We start from the raw sequence: 22,564 nt of genomic DNA on the forward strand, positions 1-22,564 counted from the left end.
GTATCTTGTTCAGTCTATCTTTAAACGAACAAACGTGCAGGTGGTTTTGGTCCTGTGCCACCTGCGGCCCCAGTACTCGTTCTCGCCCGGCCGCTCCAAGCAGCCGCCGCAGATCCTGGGCATGGTGGCGATGGCGATCGCGCTGCCGCCGCCCTCGGTCAACGAGGTGCGCCTCGAGTGCGACATGTTCGTCACGCGGTTGGGCTTCGACTTCCGCGTCGCCCACTGCGAGCCCCGCGTCGCCGACCTGCTCGACTACAGCCCCGAGGACCTGGCCGGCCGGAACCTGTACACCCTTGTGCACGGCCAGGACGTGCAGAAACTGAGAAAGTGTCACGTGGACCGTGAGTTGATCGTCTTGCATCCTCGGCGCACACTGTGTTCGTTCTGCTGAAGGAGTGAGCAATAGCTGGTGCCCAAATCTGCGCCCTAGCGATGGCGTCCTCTGAATAACAAATGCAGATCTCGAAGGCGATGCTTTTGCCGGCGGCATGCGGTAGAAGCGACTTTTGCGAGCTGGAAAGATGTCACAGACGTCAGCTTTCGGACACCACCTATGGCCCCACATAGAGAAGCGTGCCATGCGCAATAGAATGCTTTGGCGTAGCTTTACACTCACGAAAGCTCTCTGTTTCTTTCATGTAATCTTCTGCGGACCCTTGAGGTTCAAATCAAACAACAAAAAAATTAAAAACTGAGTGCCTAGTTTCACAAACAGTCGCCTGCATTGAGTGGTTCCCGACTTCTCTCTTCCTTCTGGACAACCGAGGTGTGGAGGAACTCTGTTGTGCCGTCTGTGGCTTCGTGTCGTGTTTACCGAGTCATAATCCTCCCTTAGTGGAATGGCTCACAGTCCTACACTGCAAGAAAAAATTCATCCTTTAAACATTATCTAGTCTCAGAGCAATAATGGCATCTTATGTGTCTTTCCTTTCCTTAACGCTGCACACCCGATACTTTCAGGTTACGTACATCAGGCAAGGAAAATGATAGGAGGGAGCATACCTCAATGCGACTGAAGCCAACCTGGTGGCCCAACACGTGATCGCACGTCAAAGTTCGCAGTTGGTTTTAGTGTTCCCGCTCTGCAGGCAGAGCCACGGCATGGCAGCTGAACAAGCGCGCACCGAATAAAAACTACTGGCATGACTACCGGGAACCAAACGTCTCAGCAAATCACGATTCTTCCTCCGTGGTCTTGATGCAAGAGGTCACGTGTTGGACCAGGACTGTGGCTTCACGGAGCCTTAACTTGCCAAGGTTGGCCGCGCAGCGTAATGCTCCCTCCTATATTTTTCCTTCCTCTATGGTCACGTACGGCATGTTGCGACCGTAGTGTTAAAGGAAGAAAATGCATGCAAGATAAATGATGATGCTTATTCGGGCACAAGGCAAGCCCCAAAGCGTAGAAATGTTGTTCAGACTACCTGGGACACATGCGGTTGTAAGGAAATAATTGCACATCTGTGTATCTGTCCACGGAGAGGCAGGGGCTGTGAACCACTCTAGAGACAGTGGATAGGGGGCCGCGATCAGGACAAAGGTATTTCGACAGTGTTGATAACAGATGTGGGCGTTAAAGGCAGCTAAAGCGCTAGTTAACCCCTTGCAGTCTACAGGCTTGCGAGATAGACTGTGATGGTGAGATGTGCAGCCTCATAATTTTGTGCGCCGATTTATGTTTTCTTACTCACCTTTCTTCCTTTCTATCTGTTTAATTTCCATTTCCCCCTCCTTTCCTACAGGGTAGTAAACGGGACTTGTTTCTTCCGGTTAACATCACTTCCTTTTCTTGGTTCCTTTCTCTGTCTCTCTAGATAAAAAATTGGCACCGAATAGTTGCTATACTTTACTATTCTTGCGTGTAATACAACAAATTTCATTCGATTAGGTTATGGGATTAGCCTGATGAAATTATTTCTCCGTTATAATGATAAAATAGCAGTTGGCGCTCTGCCTTCCTCTTAACCGTGTGAACTGCGTCCTCCAGTGTCACTACACCAGTGTATGCCCGCGGTCCTTACATCTGCATGCGCTCTGGGCAAAGCGTGTCGGGAGCACAATCACAACGCCCACTCCTTACTGGCACGCAGTGATGAACAAGGGCCAAGTGATGAGCGGCTACTACCGGATTATGAACAAGAACGGCGGCTTCACCTGGATGCAGACCTGTGCCACGGTCATCTGCAACAACAAGAACTCCGAGGAGCAGAGCATCATCTGCGTGAACTACGTCCTCAGGTATGTGTACACGTGAAAAAATTCTACATCCTTGAGGATACTAGTCTGCCGAATGGCTACCACCCTTCCATTTAAGGTTACAGAATTGTTAATTTTATACGATAGCGAGCTCGAACTGGGTCTGCAACGAGAAAAGGCGTAGTTGAAAACTGTGCAACACCTCTGACCACTGAAATATTTGACACGAGAGTTTGACAATGTTATAGCTATGAAAATTTATTTCATGCTGTTGTGTCGCACTTTTCGTGTCACATTTATACTTACTACAAGATGCCATCAGAAAACAGTTCCCTCTAACCCTTAAGATGTAGCTATAAATCGGTATGGCATGGTATGAAGGACTTTATTGGGTCCTGAACGTCAACCCTAGGTTGACGCGGGCCGCTCCTACGTTGGGACTGTCAGGCCGAGCCCTTCAGCCACATCGCGGGCCTTCTAGACTACCCGTAATTGGTCAGAGAGGGATTCACTGTGTGACTCTATCCATCGGTGACTCCTATCAAAATATATGAAAACAGAGCAATCATTTTTTCCGCAACCACTATACCAAATTTGATGAGATGTGTAGCATTAAAAAAAATTAGAATCTAGGGAATGTTTTAAGCGGATATTTGATTTAGGCCTTCTATATTTTAATAAATATTCTCGAAAAGAAAATTACAGTACTTTGAAAAATAGAACTATCCATTTCACAACTTTAACTCGGCAGTGAAAAACAATATCAAAATACTGTAAACACACCTAATAATACATCTAAAGCGGACAAAACTGATGTATTATACACCGCTATGAAATATGCCAGTATTATGTGACTAAGATTTTTTCAAACCCTTGTAAACATTGTAACAAAGTCACGTAAGCTGTAAATTCATATACCGAATTTGTCCAGTTGAGATGCTGCAATGGATGCAGTTCACAGAACTGCGACATCTGTTTTTGGTGCAGAGTTATGGATTTGCAAATTTCATGCTTCTATTTTTTCAAGCTTAACGGTCTCTGGCAACCTTTGTAAACAAATTAAGGCCCTGTACTGAACGTTTGCTTCCAACAGTCATTAGCATTTAATTTTCTCTCTAGAATGCAACAAATTTCATTGTAATCAGTCCAGGGGTTGTCTCAACAAAGCATTTCTACGTTTTATGTGTATTTGAATAGGGTAATTGGAGTTGGCCTCGAGCTAAAGCTTCCTCTTATGTTGCCGATGAGATAAACCAAGCACCATCTATACACTCGTAAGGGTGTGACAATTTTTAGTGTCTGCCGTTTTCTTAAAGAATGACAAAGGATAGGAAAGTTAGGAGGTGTTAGTAATGGTGCACATATGCCATAATGATTCACGGAAATATTCGATATCTTATTGAATAGTGATGACTGCTATGCGGGCCACTTACGGCCAGCCGCGCATATGTTTGTCTGCAAGTTGCAAGGTAATCCTTGTCCCCGGCTGGGTTTGAAGTCATGGCTATACGGTTGTGAACCATGGCATTAAAGGGCCGGCTAGTGTTAGGCAGCACTTGCGGCGAGGCAGTGAGATACGCCAATTTGCGCATGCTTCGTGGATTGTTCAGGTTTTGCCTTGCAAACATTGAAGCACCATGTGCGACAGTGAAAAAGAATATTTCTGTGCATGTGCAGCAAAATTAGCCGTGCGACGAATTCTACACTTGAAATACTTTTTACAGGGTAACGCTTGTTAGATGATCGAGTACGCCTGAAACACTTGTCAGTGAAGGAGCAGTGATCGAGCCAAGGTATGCTGATGTTTTCTTCAAGTCGTCAAGCTTATTAGCTGAATGCGACCGTAAACTGGCGTAACTACAGGTCTTTCGTATCATGTCGTCCTCATAAACGTTCTTCTGGGGTAAGCATTCTGGTTTGCCACCGGTGTAGGGCTTGGTTAACATTCCCATCTTTCATTCTGCACTCTCACTCTCTCTTGAAAAATATGTCAACATGATATTGTAATGCAACACTGCTTTACAATTTTCTTTTTCTGCCGATTTCTTCTCTATTTCTCATATGTGTGCAGTGGCGTGGAGTACGAGCACTGCGTCATGGACTGCAGCCAGATGCGCGGCTTGGGCGACATCAAGCCCGACGATCCAAGCAATTCCGAGAGGGGATCCACGCCGGACAACGAACCACGAGGTGAGAGATTCACGTTCGCTTATCCCTTCTACCTACTGCTACTGTAGAACTATCCTTATCACCACCCCATTTCCTTCGTAACAAGGGTTGAGACACTCTGTGTGGGTAAATAAAAAATAACAAAAAGTAAGGAAGAAAGAAAGAAGCTATAGGCTGTTCACATGAAACTGGGACTGAATAAAGTCTCGATAGCAAGTTCATATACACGTCGTGCTCATCAATCGTTCTTTCAGCTCCACGTTAAAAACCCATGATCAGGCGAGTTTACTGCGCGTATGCTCGATCGTTTATGCGTGACCCCTTCATACCTTGTCATCCTGTGTTTCTTTATGGAACGCATCATCAAAAATGACAGTGCATATTTATATGTTTGCCCGTCGTAATAATAAGATCAGTAGCTAGTTCAGCCCACCGTGTCGTTTTCAATGTGTTTTAACCTTTGTCCGCGTCCTTAGCGCTTGGCCCACCCAAATATGTACAACCAACTAGCCAATGTTTCCACTCTAATTAATTGCCTACCTGCAACAGACTACATCATATCCTGAAGGAGCCAAAGAATCGATATTGCAAGTTTCCAGCACTTTTGCTCTGCCAGAATGCCTACCAAATACAAGAAAGCTCAAAGTGCTGTAAAATGTGCGTCATCACGCTGACTTAAAGGAACTGAGGTACTGTAGCGAAATTGAAACGAAATAGAAGTTTGGCCTGAACTTTCCACTATGAATTAAGTTAGAATTTCGAAATCTTTGCCAGTCTAAGCTGAGTCATTTTTTGTTGATTGGTGTGAATATGCTAAATAATTTTCCATCTGCCCCTCCTGTGCTCGCACTTCGCAGAGGAACGGTCGCCGGGCCGTGCTGCCGAGCCTTCTCCAAAGAGCCACGAGGCGCCGCCATCGTCCACCCCCGCACTGGGAGGGAGTCAGGACGTTCCCTCTGCCGCCGAGCAGCAGCAGCACTTGACGCAGCTGGGCGCTGTGGGGAAGCTCGACTCGCTCAGGAATGCCAAGGTGGGATCGATTGCCCATGGTTTATTCCATGTCGACCTGCCTCTTCTATTTCGATCTTGTCACTTTCACATCATCTACAGACTTTCATATCTTTCTTCTAGTTGCCCTTGTCATGTTCAAATCAATCTCGACTCTTTTCCTTCACTCACTTGCAAACAACTGATTACTGGCAACTCAACCTTTTTGATAAAGTTTAGTGGAATCTAGGTAACTTATTCTGGGTACAGTTAAACGTGGAACCAGCATAACTAAACCGCGAATGTATGGGTTTGCAAATAGCAGCAAGGGTGTTCATTCTGTGCTACTGCTTGTATAGGTAAGAAATAGTCTGTCGTTGGCAGCTCTTTCCTGTTCAAGGTCGCCTCGTGTACTGCAGGCACTGGAGTAGAGAAGACATTTTCGTCCGGTAATTGGACCTTCAGAGGTGAAGTCGCAAAATGTGTGCTTACCGTTGAGGATATCAACAAAGAGCGCTTTTACAGTTGGACGGCCAGGCTGTCATCTGAGAAGGAAAAACCCAGGCAGTGTGTGTTGCGCAAACTCGTAACCATTGTCTCATGGCTGAGTGGGTGATTTCATGTAAAGAATCGTCGATTTTGTTGCAGATGTTTCTATTGTGAGATTGACCGAATGTCTCACTTGGTTCATACAGCCTGTGGAGAGCTGAATGTTCACAGTATCGTTGCTCCTGCTGGCTGTACGCAGATTCGGGGCACAAGGAGGTCCGATTCGAACTACATTCAAATGGCCTGCCACACGTACGTGGATGCCTACCAGGTCAGATGGTGATGCTGCTGAAAGTACTTTTGCATTAAGCACCTTCCACACGTGTCCTCCATTCTTCCAAGCACGTCACCCAGCACATCCTCGCACTCGTATTGTGTTGCCCCACAGAACAGCACATCGCACTGAAACCGCACTATCCTTCAAAATGACATGTTGCTAAATGGTTTGTTTCGATTTAAGATAGACATAATAGCACGAATTCAGACAACCAGTACAGTAAGACATGATGGGTTCTGCGCTGCAAACCATTTGACTCATCACCAAGACAATTACATGTAGTATGCATCCTCGTAATTACATATGATTTCTCGTATCACTTAGATGAATTATGCAGATTCTGTATCAATTCCACATCCTTTCTTACGAATAATATCAAAACAAGAGACATTAAGCAGCTTTACTCTAGCATTTCAGTCTACTGTGCAGGTGCACCAAAAATGACTACGACCAGCTATACTCAACTTCTAGTAACTTGAACAAAATATTTTGCACCACCAGCACATGTACGAGCTGGATGTGACCCCGTCTAGTAGATGCCATGCAGTGAACATCTAATAGATGTCAACTGTAGACACCTGCTAGGTGCCGTCTGTTAGGGATCTAGGGGACATGATCCAGCAAACGACTAGTAAATGCCTACTTGTAAGCATTCAGCAGACGTAGCAGTAAAGGTCTAACAGGTGCAGTCTAGTAGGCAAAAATCAAACCACTTTCACAGAAACCACATAGGGTCCGATTCTTTAGTCAGACTTGACATCATCAAGACAACTTCAAAACAGTGGCAATGTAGGTAGGTTTAAGTGGGGTATCACTAGAAAGGTCGGAAGCAGTGCACCTCCGGCAACTGTATTACACTTGTGTGCAAAATTTAAATTTTCTGAGTAAAAAAGGAATAATAAATGTTGACAAATCACCACTCATATTTGATCGTTAACAAAATTTGTTGCTGGGCTTGTTGGTTGATGCTTAACAACTGAATATCGGTAAGTGCAATTCCAAGATCGGACAGAGTATAGACACAGAAGCACAGGACAAGCTCTAACTCGCAACTAAATTTTATCCTGAAGACTTCACCCACTTAAGTATACAGCAGACCATAATCGCGCAAATGCACTGCCCATCAAGTCAACCAATGCATCATATCAAGAAGCGTATAGATTACAGCATAATTTCTAAAAACTGCTTTTCTTTGCTATGCAAAACAGCCGACGTATCGCTAATTCAGGCACTTTTTTTCTTTCTAATATGATATGCCTCCATGATTTCTCTGGCCAGTGCGCTTGCTCGATCCTGGTCTACTGTGTACTTAGTAGGCGAAGTCTTCAGAATAAAATTTAGTTGCGAGTTAGCACGTGTCCTGTGCTTCTGTGTCTGTCTTCTGTCCCGTCTTGGAATTGCGCTTACCAGTATTCAGTTGTTACTCATATTTGAAGTGAAATCAGACTATATGAAAGCCTATTTACGTTTTACATTTCGCGAGCGCAGTGAAAAGCAAGTCGCAATGATGAATTCTGATCTGCCGCAGGCGGCGTTCACACCGGCATTGTACGGAGGCCTGTTTTTCATATAGTTTCTTGATAATTTCATAGCCATGGTAGGGAGCTCGGGCCTGTCTTAGCGCTTGAGTATGTGTGTGTGTGTGAAGGCTTCCTACGCCATGGTATCAAGCTAACTGCTCAAGCCACGTAGCACTAAATGCTAAAGGTAACGTGCATACGTAACCCGCAAAATATTACCGTTTGCGTCCCGCGCATACGCAATTTAGTCCCGCTGTAATATACAGTAAAACCTCCTTATAACGAAACCAGATATAACGAACCAATGGATATCACGAAACAATCGTCATTCCCCTTGAAATTCCAATAGATGTCCATGTATTGAAAAACCTCGTTCTAACGAAGCTAAAATTTTCTCGCATTGGCTGTAACGAACCTTTCTTTAGAGCGCAGCTCTTTGTCGCCTGTTCCTGCGTTTCGCGGCGCCGTCATAACCAGCTCCGTAGCCGGGGCCAGCGCGCTGCTCTAGCTGAGCGCTCTCCCGGCACCATCTCTCGCGCACCGCACGAGCCTTGCTCTCTTCGCTATTCCTCCAATGCCACCCATGTGCGGCGGCAATGAGAGCTCCGGCTCGATTACGGCTGATCTCGATGATGTGCTGCTGCCCGAGCCGAAACGCATAGCTGCCGCCGTTCGCCACTGCATGTGCCCCTTCCCCCACTCCTCTCCTCCGTGGCGGCGACCGCGCGAGAGCACGCGGTGTTCTCCGGTTGCCGAAGCGCCGGCTCGGTATCAGCGGATCACGGTGCGCGCTTCCCAAGCCGAAACGCAAGGCCATCTTCAGTTGACTCGCTAGCAGCGTCAGCGGCGCCAGTCAGTCGCTTCCATCTCTTAGCCGCGCAACGTTCCTATGAGCCTATACGCGCTGCCTCCCGCAAGCCCCCGATAATCGAGGCAGCTGCGCCAACCTACGCTCCGTTTACGGCGGCTGGTGCGAAATGTTCCGCACCGGACGGAGTGTCCGAGGCTCACAGATGGTTTATATTATAATATAATCCATCTGCCTATATAAGTAGTTTATTCTCAGCCAGTTCTTTCTGAGCCATGAGCGAGGCAACCGGTGGAAGTCCTTCGTCTGCCGCTGCTGCTAAACGAGCTGCCCGAGCAGAGGCCCAGCGCCGTCGTCGCCAGAATCCAGAGGTGTGCTACGCCGAACCAAGTCTAGCATTGGTCGATATATTTCTCCGACCACGAGGCTACCTTCATGACAATCAAGAACTGGGAGTAGAGTGTTTCTTGAAGAAGTGAATAATAAAATGTTGTAACTATACATATATGTCTTGCTCGAATTATTTGCCTCAGTACATAGAAAAGCCGAAACAGCTGAATAGCAGCGCTAAAATTTCTCATTAGGAAGTAACGTACTCGTCGGCAATTTTTTTTTTTCCACAACAAGCATTTACTGACCATTAAGGTAGCCGTCAGGTCAATGTCTTATAGCTCGCGATGTTCCCGTCTCCCGTGTGCGTTTCCCGGCCTCCCCTTTCCCATGGAACTGGTGGACCCGCCCGCTATTTCGCTGCGTGCGTGAGGCGGCGCCGACTGCTGTTTTGTTGTTGCTTGTCGTTGCTTTCGTGCGCATCAACGAAATCAAGTGTTCCTATCGGTTCGTTCGTGCGAGTTCCCGCCGTCAGGAAGGAGATGGACAACGGCAAACGGAAGCGCAAATGATATCAATCGAGCGGAAGGTGGCTATGCTGAAAGCCGTCGAGTCCGGCGTGAAGAAGAAAAATGTGGCCGAAGATTTCGGCATAGCGTTGAGCGCGCTGTCGACGATTTTGAGCATCAAAGAAGCTGTCAAGTGCTGTCGCACGTGACGTAAAAGGCGACAGAAAGAAGCTGCGAGACCCCGCTTTCGAAGCTGTAGAGAAGGCGGTCTTCAAGTGGTTGTTGGACGCAAGAGCAAGCGGCACTCCGGTGAATGGGGAACTGTTGCAGCGCAAAGCGAGGGGCTTCGCGTGCATCATGGGGCGCGGCGATATTGTGGCGAGTGTCGGCTGGCTGCAGCATCTCAAGGAGCGCCACGACATTGGCAGCAGTGCTATCAGCGGGGAAGCGCAGTGTGTCGACCGCGAAGCTGCAGTGGCGTGGGTGGAGACAAACGTTGGACAACTGCTAGAAAAATACAGTGCCAAGGATTTGTTCAACGCGGATGAGACAGCCCTGTTCTACCAGATGCTGCCGCAAAATATCTTCGCGCTCAAAGTTGAACGCTGCCAGGGCGGTAAGCAGAGCAAGGTCCGCGTAGCCGTGTTGCTTTGTGCCAACATGCATGGGTCGGCAAAGGTGCCCGCCCTCGTGGTCGGCAAAAGTGCTCACCACGATGCTTCAAAGACAAACGAAAGCTTTAAGTGAGTTATATGTCCAACCGTGAGGCTTGGATGACGAGAGAAATTTTCGCACAATGGCTGCGAGTGTAGGACGAGCGGCCGGGCGAGCTGAACCGGAAGATACGCCTCGTACTGGACAACTGCGCGGCCCACCACACTGCCGCTGTGCTCAAAAACATCGAGCTGTGCTTCTTGCCGTCAAACTGCACTGCAGTTGTGCTACCCCTCGGAGTTATCATGAACTTTAAGTCGGGCTACCGCAAGCGTGTGATCGACCGGATTCTGCTCAATATGAACATGAAGCGCGAGTCCACGGTCGACTGGTACATGGCGATCGAGATGCTACACGCTGCTTGGATGGCTGTACCGGCAAGTACGATCGCCAATTGCTTCCGGCATGCCTCATTTGGCGTCAGCAGCGGCGGTTACAGCGAAGATCTCGGTGCTGCCGCCGATGAAGGTGCCGCGGGCGACCAAGCCCTAGCGTCGTGGGACGCTCTCCTTGACGCCGGCGTTGTGCCCGACTGCGACACCTTCTGCACGTACGTCAGTGCCTATGCTGACGCGGTGACGACGGAAGAGCTAACGGAGGCGGAAATTGTGCGCGCAGTGACGGGGGTGCCTAATGACGGCAGTGACAAATGTGTCGACGACAGATCGGAGCCTGATATTGGCGAATTCGACTTACCGACGCCCGCACAAGCGCTGGATGCGGCAGACCTGCTGCGCCGCTTCCTTAGCGCTCACGATGACGGTGAGGACGGACTCGAAATGGCCATCATTCGCCCGAAGAAGACGCGGCAAAAATCTATCAAGGACTTTTTTCTGCGAAGTGGGCCGCCAGCAAGTGTGCTGTTGATCGATCAGTGATGAGCCGTTTGGCGTGAATAAAGCAGCAATTCCTTGCTGTCTTTTCTTAGCTTGTTTTTTTTTTTGTGCGACCTCCGTTTTCTTTTTCGCCTGGCGGGCTGCTGCGAGGTTTGCTGGCGAGTACATCCTCTCTTGCTTGCTAATTGTGTATAGAAATGGATAGTGGCTATACAGAACTAATGGTTACAACGAAGTAATCACGACCTCCCTTCAACTTCGTTATAACGAGGTTTTACTGTAGTGCATGAGAGTTTTTCGCGCGCCCCACCCAAAACTGTTTATGGTGAGGTTGCGTACGGGTTTTTTAGTCGCACCGATTTTCGAAAGCAAAAACTACACATTTTCTTTCTCAAATAATGTGGTCATTTTTCTGCTCACTTCCTGGCTTTGTGTGTAGGCACATGTATGCGCACGTCTTTAGTCTTCGGGCTCATGAACAAACTAGAAAGCGCAGCACTCGTCCGGTCTTTTTGCAGAGTTGTCTAAATTCATCATACTACAGCAGCTTCCACGCATCCCTTTTTTGTCTTATTGACTTCCAACTTCCTTCTATTCCTAGCCAAGACGCACGCGTATAATTTAGCGCTCCCACGGGCATGACCTTTAGAACGAAGAGCATTCTTGTGCCGTTGCATGCTTTGGTAAATAAATAAATAAAAAAGATCGCTTAACTACAACAGATGGAGAAGGTGTCTAGAGAAAGAAACAGAAGGTAGAGCAGACAGTGTGCGAGAAACAGCTCTAAAGATCATAACATAAAAGAGACGTCACGAAAAAAAGCACTTCAGATACAATATATAGAGCAGACGACACAAGTTTCGCCTACTTTAGGTTGCATTATTGAGTGTTTCACCTTTCTTATTTATTTATTTATTCATTTATTTATTTATTGTACTCTAAGCATTACAGAGGGGAGTGGCAAAAAAGGAAAAAAAAAAGAAAGAAACATTTCTGTGAAAATATACACCAATACATAAAGTTATATAACGCACCAATATAATACAAATACAATCCTCCAATCATCAAATCAAATCATCGATACAAAACATCAAACTATAAAACATTATGAACTCACAAGAAGATGATACAGGTAAGCACAAGCAAACAAAAAGAAACGATTGTGAAGTTACAAACTGTTTAGTTAGTGTTAAGACATTCTTGAAACGTTGATGGTCTGTAATGTCTGCAGGGACGACAGGAAGATGGTTCCACTCCTCGCAAGTTCTGGGGGAAAAGGAATACTGGAAAGTAGAAGTCCTACAAAATGAAATGGCAACCTTATGTCAGTAATCAATGCGTGATGATACATACTGGAGTTTTACTTTATTTCGTTTTGACTAACTCAGATGGAGCCTGTTCGAGGGCACTGCTTTATGATCTGGGTAGCAGTGCAGTCACGTGGTATTCTTCATATTTCGAGGCGTTTATTTATCAGCGCTAAAAACGTACACCGTACAACAAAATAGAGGATGGTGCGTGCCCCCCCTCCCCCCCCCCTTGCGTGTCATCCTCTATTCTCTTGTCCGGTGTACGTTTTTAGCGCCGTTTTTAAACATTATCCCCTTCAGTCACGGCGTACACGCTTGTGGATGCGACTTATTTTTGCCATTACTGTGCCGTGGTTGCAAGGAATAGACAACGAACATTAAGCATTGAGTAAATTGAACATTCTGCTTTCTTAAAGTACACCCACTTCACTTCTGAGAGAAATTTATCGCTTTCGACGACTGCTTTGGTGAAGGCACTACCGTGTTTGATGGGGCATTTGAAGTGGGGCGTTTCGGTAGTAATTTCAAAAGATATTTTTCCCTTTTTGCAATGCTTCTGCCAAATAATTAACCTGTGCATGTAATTTGAGCGGGCGATTCAATATTTTTAATGAAGAGACATAGCATTACTGACTGTACAATAAAGGTATATATAATTACCGTGTAATTATGGTAGCTCTCTATAAAATGCACAATCATTCTCATCCCACCTTGACTTGCTTTCTATGGAGCCTCCAGCACCTTGGCATAAAATTATGTAAATTTTACTCATTTATCGACAGTCAAACATAATTCGTGACTGAAGGGGTTATGTAAAAGCACCAACTCGCCCAATCTGCCGTTCTTCTTTATTTTTCAGTAGGAAAATATATTAGTACGCAATTAGTACGTCACTGAAATTGCCGCGGTTAGGTGTCCCTTGGCTGTGCCTACAGATGCCTCATTGACACTCTGATAATTATGATAGTATGTCTAGAGTTAGATAATTAACTTCAATTATCTAATTAAATTTTTGTGACAGAACAATGGCTGGCAGATACTCTACTGTACTGTAAACAATATGCACTAGGTTTTCTTCGAGTAACGCATTGCTCTTTTTTTTTAACCTTGGTGCATGATAGTTAATTGGGACACCCTGTATATATTTATGACCTTTGCATGCAACTGGCGACCTTTCCATCCCTAGTAAATGCTCTTAATTATTAGAAACATTTATTTTCCTGAGTCGTTAGCATTGCTTACTGGAAAGAGAAGCAATACTGAGACACACAACATTCACGTGCATTTCACACGCCATTGATAAAAGACTCTGCCGAAGGGGTCACTGAAGTCTATAGGTTTTTTTTTTCGTGGTAAAGAAAGCACGCAAAGCACTTTTAAGCGTGGTAAACATACAGCAACATATTCATTCTCTAGGCATTGGCTATCCATACCTTTAGAAATAAATTTTAATTGGCTGCCTTCACCTCTTTGAAAGATATAATAAACTTTGTTGTGTGTGTATATTTAAATATATTGTGTATATGCATGGTGTTTACAATGGAAATGTAAAACAATGTTGAGAAAATGCGGATGAGGCAGCCGCCCCTAGTGCTTCTTATGCGCGTGTCCTCCTATTGTCAGGATTTGCAGAAATAAAGCGAAATTATGAATTAAAAGTCGTCCACGTCCACGCCAACAATGATGCAGTAAACTATTAGCCCCAGTAAAGTTTCGAGTGAAAAAGTCGAGGCAAGTCAAAAGAAACTTCAAATGATGTGGGTGACAAAGTTCTGGTAATGGAACTTTAGGTGTGTGTATGGTGGGGGGCCTTGGGAATCGCCCGGGGGGTGGGGGGCTCAGCCCCCTCCTCCGGTAAACTCCGGAGGGAGCTCGGGCCCCGGAGTTCCCCGTAGTCGGCGCCTATGGGTTGTACCATGGTGGCTCAGCATTCGCAATTATCGTGCGAGTTGGTATGTATTTAATTGTTAATTCGTTAACCTTGGATAAAAAGAAATTCCAGTTATATTGTACCGTACGCTCTTCAAAACAATCGAGAAAACCGTCAAGAAAAACGCAAAGTTTCTCGTTGATTAGTTCAAAGTTCGCATTTTTGTAATTTTTGATAACTTTCTTTCTGGTTTTGCACTTTGGACGTGAAACGTTAATGCAAAATGACATAATGGAGTGGTCACTTATACCGGGCAGGTGAGTGACGTTAGAAACGTGTTGAGGGTATGTTGCGAATACAAGATCAAGAGTGTTAGCTGCTGATTCTGCTATTCTAGTTGGTTGCTTTATCAATTGTGTTATAGAAAATACAACGCACATATCAAAAAAAAGAAAACTCTTGCAAGTGAAGAAGGAGGGTTCAGTGCAGGTGGCTCAAAATCGCACGAGACATTAGGGATGTTCAAATCCCGCATTAAGAAAAGCGGTAAACTCGGGAATTGAGACACCGCAGAGTTAATCACGTCGTCTAGTTCGTTAATGAAAATGCGACTTTGAGAAGGGGGACAGTAACAGAAGCGAATAATTATTTTTTTGCTTGGGAAATTCAGCGACAGTCCAAACGGTTTTCAACTCAGTTGGAATGTGAAGGCGGTGCGACGGGATTTCTTTCGAAATGGCGAGCAATATACCACCGTCTATCCGCGACAGTCGATCATAGCGACACACAGAAAATTCATTAACTGAAGAAGAAAAGCTCGTTATCCATTACCTCTGGCCGAAGCCAGGTTTCTGTTAATACGAGCACGTTTGCTTTGCAAGTATCAATAGCAGAGTACCCGCCGTGGTTGCTCAGTGGCTATGGTGTTGGGCTGCTGAGCACGAGGTCGCGGGATCGAATCCCGGCCACGGCGGCCGCATTTCGATGGGCGCGAAATGCGAAAACAGCTGTGTGCTTAGATTTAGGTGCACGTTGAAGAACCCCAGGTAGTCGAAATTTCCGGAGTCCTCCACTACGGCGTGCCTCATAATCAGAAAGTGGTTTTGGCACGTAAAACCCCAGGATTTAATTTTTAATAGCAGAGTTTAAAAGGTCACGTTTACTAGACGAACTTCGAACATTTGTAAAAAGTACAGATGCGTGCAGCTGACTTTGCCCACAGCCTCTCGCGCACCTCTGTTTGCGTCGGCATCTGTACTGCGGTTATCAAAGGATGCAGTTTGCTTACGTTCAGCGGCACTGTCCGTTTTCGAGGTGTAAACGTAATGCTTTTCATTCATTACCGGGGTATTGTACCTAAGCTGATAGGGCTGCGTTTTCGATTGACCTTTGACAAAATTAGCCAGTTTCGAACGTATACGACGTGTTGCGGGAGAAAAATCTTCGCTCATGGTGTGTTATTTTCTTTTAGCTTTTTAGGTGCACTCAAAATATTTTGTCTTACTTTGTAGCTTCAGAACTTCACAACATTTGGGCGGCACTTGTTGGGAGCGAAAGGTCCGATACGATATGCGCACGATCGATAGCATTATCGGGCAAATTATCTGTAAAACAAAGATGGGCAGATTTGACACATGCTTCAGACTGCTCACTCGATTCGGGAGAGTCAGGCATACGACGGAAAACTAAGTTGTCACGACGCGATCTACTAAATCGTCTAGGCGAGCTTCCAAAGAGTTTTGCCGGGCGGTAGCGCCTTCCATTGTATGGCGTACTCCGATAAATTCTTCATAAATATTGTCAAAAGAATTAGTTCTTTTTCTTCTAGTTTATCCGATCTCTCGTGAAAGTTGCCAATTTTCACTTGTATACTTTTCTGACTGCTTTTTATGGCTTTTACATCAGCGGACAGCTCGGCCTGACTTTTTGCTGATTGCACAGAACGAGTATGCACATCTTTGAGCAAATAAAAAAGAACCCAAATTTGTTCTGCTGGGTCATCGGGCAAGTCTCCCAAGGAAAGCAACGACGCCGAACGCGTGTCAGGCCCAGGATTTGTTTCCACATCACTTGAGCACAGCAGTAGAAAGATTAAAGAAAAACAGTCACAGGCAGTTTCATAAAACATTTCTGGGCAAGGGAGCAAAAGCAAATACGGGGTGCCGCTTTTTTTAGCGTGTAAAGAATCTTTTTCGCACACCTGCGAAGCGCAAACGGGCCAAGCGTGAGCCATGCTGTCTGCTTTGTCATGCTATAAAGGCATGACAAAGGTAGCCTGAGGAAGTGATGCTAGTGGCGATGAAAATTCCCTTCAGGCATTGAGCTGCGGTTCTGGCCAAACATCCGGGATAATACCCGGAAAAGCGTAGCATTCTTCAGTGTAGTCCAGGCATTCCAGAGTTGTACAGCCGTTGACTACCGTCTGAGCAGGAGGCAGACACAGCATTAGGAAGGATGACAGGAAAACCTGCGAAGCGCAAACGGACCAAGCGTGAGCCATGCTGCCTACGTTGCTCTCTTGCATGATACGGCGTGACATGCATGATGCCTTCACTGATCTGTTAGAAACGTTGCCATCGACAGATGTGTTTCGCTACGCCACGAAAGACGTGTCGCTGCCGAATTGCCAGGTTAAGCTGGTCACCGTGTGAGGCCTTCTTTTTTGTGTGCTGACAACGACTCAGTGCGCGACCACCAATCTTATCGAGAAAGTTGCATTAGAAGTAGGGTTCCGACATCTGGTATCCGCTTATACTATGCACAAAGTGGTCACGACTCTACTCTCCAGGCTGTTCTTTTGTACCATGGCGCTTCAGTTGTTGTAACGGCGTCGTCTCTGTGGTTGCAGGAGGGAGCCGAACATCCGTCGGCTAGTCCAGCGCGCTACGAGGCCGCGCCGGCCGGCAACGCCAAGAGTTCGCGCAAGCGGAGCTCGGACGAAGCGGCTGGCGGAAGCCGCGCCAGCCCTAAGTGCTCGCGGCCGGGTAGCCGCGCGTCGAGCCTACAGCCGCCAAGCCCGGCCCGGAGCCTCCCACCGCCGGACGGCTACGGGCGCGCCTCCGAGCCGCCGCTGGTGGTCGTCGACGACCCGGCGTCGTCCTCGTCCACCGGCGCCGTCTCCTCCCAGGGCGGCCCGACGTCGGGCAACGGCGACGACTCCTGCGACGGCCCCGACGGTCTGTCGCGGCCCTGGAAGGCGGGGGGAGGAAGCGGCCAGGTTTCCACCGGCGAAGGGCTCACCGTGCGCGAGCTGGAGGACGCCATGAAGAAGCACTTGCCCGAGGTGCGCTCCACGCGCTCGGCGGCCATCCAGTGGATCGGGGCGCCCCACCAGTCCGGCGCCGCCGGAGCGTCGCCGCACGCCGCCGGCGGACCCTTGCCTGCGTCGACGCTGCTACGGCAGCTGTACGTCAACCGCGAGTCGGTCATACGGTCCGGGTCGCACGTGTCCGCCGCCTCCTCGCGGCCGACGTACTACGGAGACGTGCCGACGCCCCCCGAGGGACCGTGGACGACGCCCGACGCGTTCGTCCTGCCCCCGTACGCCGGCTACGTCGAGCCGCCGCCCCCGTTCTCGGCCGTCACGCCGCCGTCGTCGGTGTCGCCTCGCGACAACAAGCTGGGACTCGCCGAGAGCCCGGCGTTCTCCGAGGCGGCGGCCGTGGCCGCGGCGGCGGCGATGCCGCACATGCGCCACTACGTGTCCGCGGCCGAGTTGCCCCTCAAGCCGCAGGTGCTGGTCCACCCCGGAAGCCTGGACTACGCGACGCCGCAGGAGCAGCAGCTCTACGCGGGCGGATTCCACTTGTACGGCAAGCCCAACGGTGCCTGGTACTCGCAGCAGCCGAACACGTAGCGCGGCCTCTCGGCAATCCTGTGAATCGCCCACTTGTTCTCTGGCTGCTTCCGTGTGCGTGCGCGTGTGTAAATGTGTGACTTTTGACGAGTCTGTTGCGGCGCCCTCTGCGAACACTTTGGACACAACACAAGACCAACGGGCGTACGCCGATTCGCGTCGGCGGAGGGCTGCCCTGGATTTACCTTGCGCGAGTACGTCCCGGTGGCTCGGTATAATAATTACGAAAAGAGTTGTCTGCTGCAACTTCTTGCGTGAGCGCGATGGTCCGCGTTCGCGAAATGAAAACGAAACAAACAAAAAAATTGTGGAGATATCCCAGTGACACGGCTTTCCTTGCTTCTGTTTGTTCTTTTTCTTTCTTTTCATGGTGAGCCCCGTGTTGTAGTATTTGTTGTTGCCGTTGGTCTCAGCTCCCCTGTATACCCAGCTTTTTCGAACACTACTTTGTCAACTCCTGACAGAGTGGTGTCTCTTCCAACTTCCTTCAAATGCCTTCGGTGTACATATAAATGTCCTCCTCGTACGGAAACCCGAAAGCTCAGTCGGCGTTGATGCCACAATTACATTCCACGTTTGCGAGGACTTTTTGCTTTTCCTTTTCGTTTTGGTACGTTTTTGTTTCTCTCGTCAACAGATCCTGCGAGTGTGCCTGTTTGCGTGACTGTACATCGAGCTTGTGTACGTCGCCTTTTTTTTTTTTGATTTTCTCATTTCTTTTTGCTCAGTGTCTTAAATGGGCCCTGCAACACCTCCTTCCTGCGCTTGCTATTTCATTTCGTCGACACAGTTGCGTCAGGATTCACACCGGTTCGTCATCGAATATGAAGGCCGCCATTGGGTGTTTATCTTGAACGAGAGTAGAGAACGCGCTCACGAGTGCATTGCTTAAAAAAAAAAAAAAGAATGTTTACGCTATTTTCCTTGGAGTAGAAACCTATTCACAACATTTTTCGTTTTTCAATCAATCGAACCATTCTCAACAATTACCCGGGGCCTTTCCATCAGACCGGAGGTAATTTGAGTGACAACCTGTCTAGTGCGCGCTAACATCTGACATCTGTTATATTAAATTTCATTAGAGATGTTTGTCAGGAAGTTCGCGAGAGAATCGGCCATGCGATACTTCTGTGTTAGGAGAATGACCCAGCAAGATACTCGACATTAAAGGAAGTGTCATGACTGATAACTGGTGCGCGAAGCCATAGAAAGGAAAGGAACAGAGACCTCAACATGACGCCACTCTGACATAATGAATTTCACTTGCTTTCCTTTTTGTATCTAATTGCTTCCTTTGTGTAGAAAGGAATGGAGAAAGAACATTAGCAGTAAAATGGAACGCCAAATTTTTGTTTTATCAGCTACCCCACTAAAACCGTGGCACCTATGACCTCACTGTAGCGTCATGTATTTCGCCGTGTTTCCTCGTGCCTGGACTCCCGTGTGGTGCATGAAAAAAACTCCGCAAATGTTGCCGGATAGTGTATTTGCTCACGTTCAAGCTTACTGAAATTGCTGACTAGTTAAGCAGCCGCGAACGTATGCTGCCAAAATCAGTGATATCACGGGGAACAACCGGTGCTGCAATAGAGGAGTGGCGTCGCCACCAGTCTTTCGCTCGTGCGTTCTTTTTTTGGCCACTAGGGCCCGGATAACCTTAGCAGTGAGGCAATCGTATTTCCAGAAGTGTAGCATATCAATTATGTTGTTAAACCTGAAGTGCCCGTTTTCGGACTAGGTGTAAGCTTCTACTCACTGGAACAGGGGAGAGGAAAAGTGGCACGCTCTACAAGAAGCGACTGCTCTGGCGGACGGTGTTTGCAGGACCCATTTAAGGCATGCGTGAGTGCGTGTGGGTTATTGTGTTGTGTACCGGTGCATCCTCCGCATGGCTAATGCCCTCGCCCGTGCTACGGCCTCTCTGCCCTCCTTTCCACTTTCGCCCCCTCTCCACCACGAGGCTGTGTGCGGAGCAGGCGTGCGTGGGCGACAGCCATGTTGGCGAATTGTGATACAAAATTTATATAGATATAAGATATCTATATATTATATATACACTTAATATAGCATAGAAAAACCGTTATAGGAGACGAGGCAGCATACGCGGTGCAGTGAACGCCGTGTTTTCTTTTTTTTTCTCGTTCTTCTCCTCATTCTTGTGCTCCATTTAACTCTCACTCTTTTTACACCCACGACTTCTGTTGCAGTCTTGAGCTCAGAGCAGAGTTCGACTTGATAGCGGGCTCTAATTCTATGTAATTTCTTTGGAAGTGTTTGAATACTGAAATCTTCGAATGGGAATATTGTAAGAGCGCGTACCTAGATTTTCGAATTAAGCAACGAATATTGTCCCGCTTTTACGAGTAGAAAAAAAATTTGGCGACTCAAGGTGGCTCAAAATTGATTTATTTCCCCCATTACGCTCTATTCGTTTCTGAAGTTCATTCTTCTAGGAAGGTGTAAATGTGCAAAGTAAGTGTGAGGGGGCAGTCACCACAGCTTCTGGTTGTCTTACACTGGTACATCAAGCGGCCGCTGACTTACAAGCATAGTTTATTTTCTTAACAGGGAATGCAGATTAAATGTAGCGACCCCGTTCATTCAGCAAAAGATCGCACATTCGCAATCAAATGCTTTCAGGTTTGTTTTCGCATACTTAAGGATATCCAAAAGGAGATACTTGAAGAAAAAGTAAATATCGAAGTTTGCATAGTTAAAAATCAATACTGTCATGTTCGATATGGCATATTCTGAAATATCCATATCTGAATGTCGAATATTCAAAAACCACTAATTTCATATTCGACATCGCATATTCAATTATTCAATATTATTTTTATTTGGTGATCCAATGATCGAATGTTCGTAGAAATCGCTTATCAAGTTCTGGAAAGAATACTTCGATTCGAAACGGAAGTACGTGATTAGTATTAGAAAATTTTGAATATACCTACAACCCTGTATTTTGCAAGGTATGAAAATCGGCTCGCCATCGTCGCTTTCAGCTCTGAGCTGGGCAGTCACGATGTGAAGGCTCATAGATGCGATTCCCAAGGTCTACAGTTTATGTCGACACTGTATGCGTTCATTCTTTCTCCGTTTAGTTTTTTTTTTATTCGTTTGTCTACTCGAAACCAAACTCTAAATACCGGCTGACTCGGCTGCGCTCGCACTACGGTCGTGACTGACAGGACTTCCTTAACCTGCGACGTCAGAGCGCGCTAACGCCATGACATCGGCTGACGTCTCACGCATTTGCAAAGAGGTAATGACGTGGCTCGCTTTGTCGTTCATGCTGTGGAGTCGAATTGACAAAAAACAGCTTTTGGCACACGCCTCGTTGGTTAGTGGTTGCGGCGTTCTGCAGCTGGGCACGAGGTCGCAGGTTCGATTCCCGACCACAGCGGCCGTGTTCTGACGTAGAACGCTCATGCACGGGGACCTCCGTGGCCGAAATTATTTCAGAGCATTCCACCAAATCTTCTCTCGTAGCACTCGTATTGCTCTGGTTGAAACGAGCAGAAATAAAATCACTCATGAGGCTTATCTCAGGCTCATATGTGCGTAAAATTACTTTATAAACTTTACACAGTTAGTCATTCTAAACGTGGGGCATCAAACGCAAGAGAGATAATGATTGTACGAATTGGGCGACACGCTTTTCGAAACATCGCTGCAAGTCTATTCGCATTCTTGTCCTGTAACAGCACAACATAGGTCGCGGGAGGAACCACAAGGACGGAGTTCTGACTCAATTCGTGGTTCCTTTGTCACGCTGTTCAAATCTGCTTATTACCAGAGTGCACCGAACAGCTCAACTGAGCACGTATGGGTTTAATTTTAGGTAAACGTAAGACGTGTACCTCGCCACTCACGACCGTAGTCTCACCTATGCATACGGCGGCAGCCGCTTCACGTTGAGTCAAACGCATCGCTGCTCTCAGCTTGGACATGACACGGGAACGTCTCGCTTTTCATCGAGCTATGCAGCAGCACGTTCTCGGCGTGTCTCGAATCTTTGCAGTCTGTCACTCCTGCCATGATCGCAGGAACATCGCACGTCGGTTGAGTGTCCATAGGACACGCCTGTGAACGTGAAATCAAAATTCGAAACGCACTTTTAATATTGAGCGAAGTTGTAAAACAGACCGAAGCGACAAGCAAATAAAAACTTCACTGAAACCTACAACGTCTCCGTTTCGTGATGTTTTGTTTTATTTCCGTTCCTTTAGAATGAAGTCTTTGGCAAATCACTCCTACAAAAATCCTCTGGGTGGTGGAGGTTTGCCGATGACTAACACCCGTAACAGGCAGATGATGCAACAGTCTCTGGGTAATATGCGCGGACGACATAAAGCTGCCAGTGGACAATGCAGAGGATACACAGAGACTTGCGAATACATCTAGCAATTAAGCTACCTATCTAAGCCTTAATTTTAACGCACAGAAATCTGAAATCGTGTTCTTTAGTAAAGAGACTAGCAATGACGTGCTATGAATTCAACGGCAGATCATGCTCAAATTCAAGAATATATAATTACCTTTGAGCATGCATAACCTAAGTTCGAGTCCCGGACCAGGACGAATTTTTCTTCAACTGTGAGGCTTTAATTTCGAGGAACCCGTATGG

General features: G+C 47.1%; 1 protein-coding gene across 4 annotated transcripts in view; it reads left to right on the plus strand.

Moving 5' to 3' along the window:
• The window catches only part of trh (PAS domain-containing protein trachealess), a 464,837-nt gene extending 442,714 nt beyond the window's left edge, over positions 1-22,123 (plus strand). For 3 of the 4 annotated variants that reach the window (XM_050180191.3, XM_050180193.3, XM_055071686.2), the window contains 6 exons: positions 41-344; positions 2,094-2,241; positions 4,271-4,389; positions 5,226-5,398; positions 6,104-6,175; positions 16,927-22,123. In XM_050180191.3, coding sequence (XP_050036148.1) covers positions 41-344; positions 2,094-2,241; positions 4,271-4,389; positions 5,226-5,398; positions 6,104-6,175; positions 16,927-17,934 — 1,824 coding nt within the window. In that variant the 3' untranslated portion in view covers positions 17,935-22,123. The remainder of the gene's footprint in view (positions 1-40; positions 345-2,093; positions 2,242-4,270; positions 4,390-5,225; positions 5,399-6,103; positions 6,176-16,926) is intronic. The other variant, XM_050180192.2, reaches the window with a different exon arrangement.
• Positions 22,124-22,564: the final 441 nt, after the last annotated feature.

Source organism: Dermacentor andersoni, chromosome 7 (genome assembly GCF_023375885.2).
Source record: "Dermacentor andersoni chromosome 7, qqDerAnde1_hic_scaffold, whole genome shotgun sequence".
Classification (NCBI taxonomy): domain Eukaryota; kingdom Metazoa; phylum Arthropoda; class Arachnida; order Ixodida; family Ixodidae; genus Dermacentor; species Dermacentor andersoni.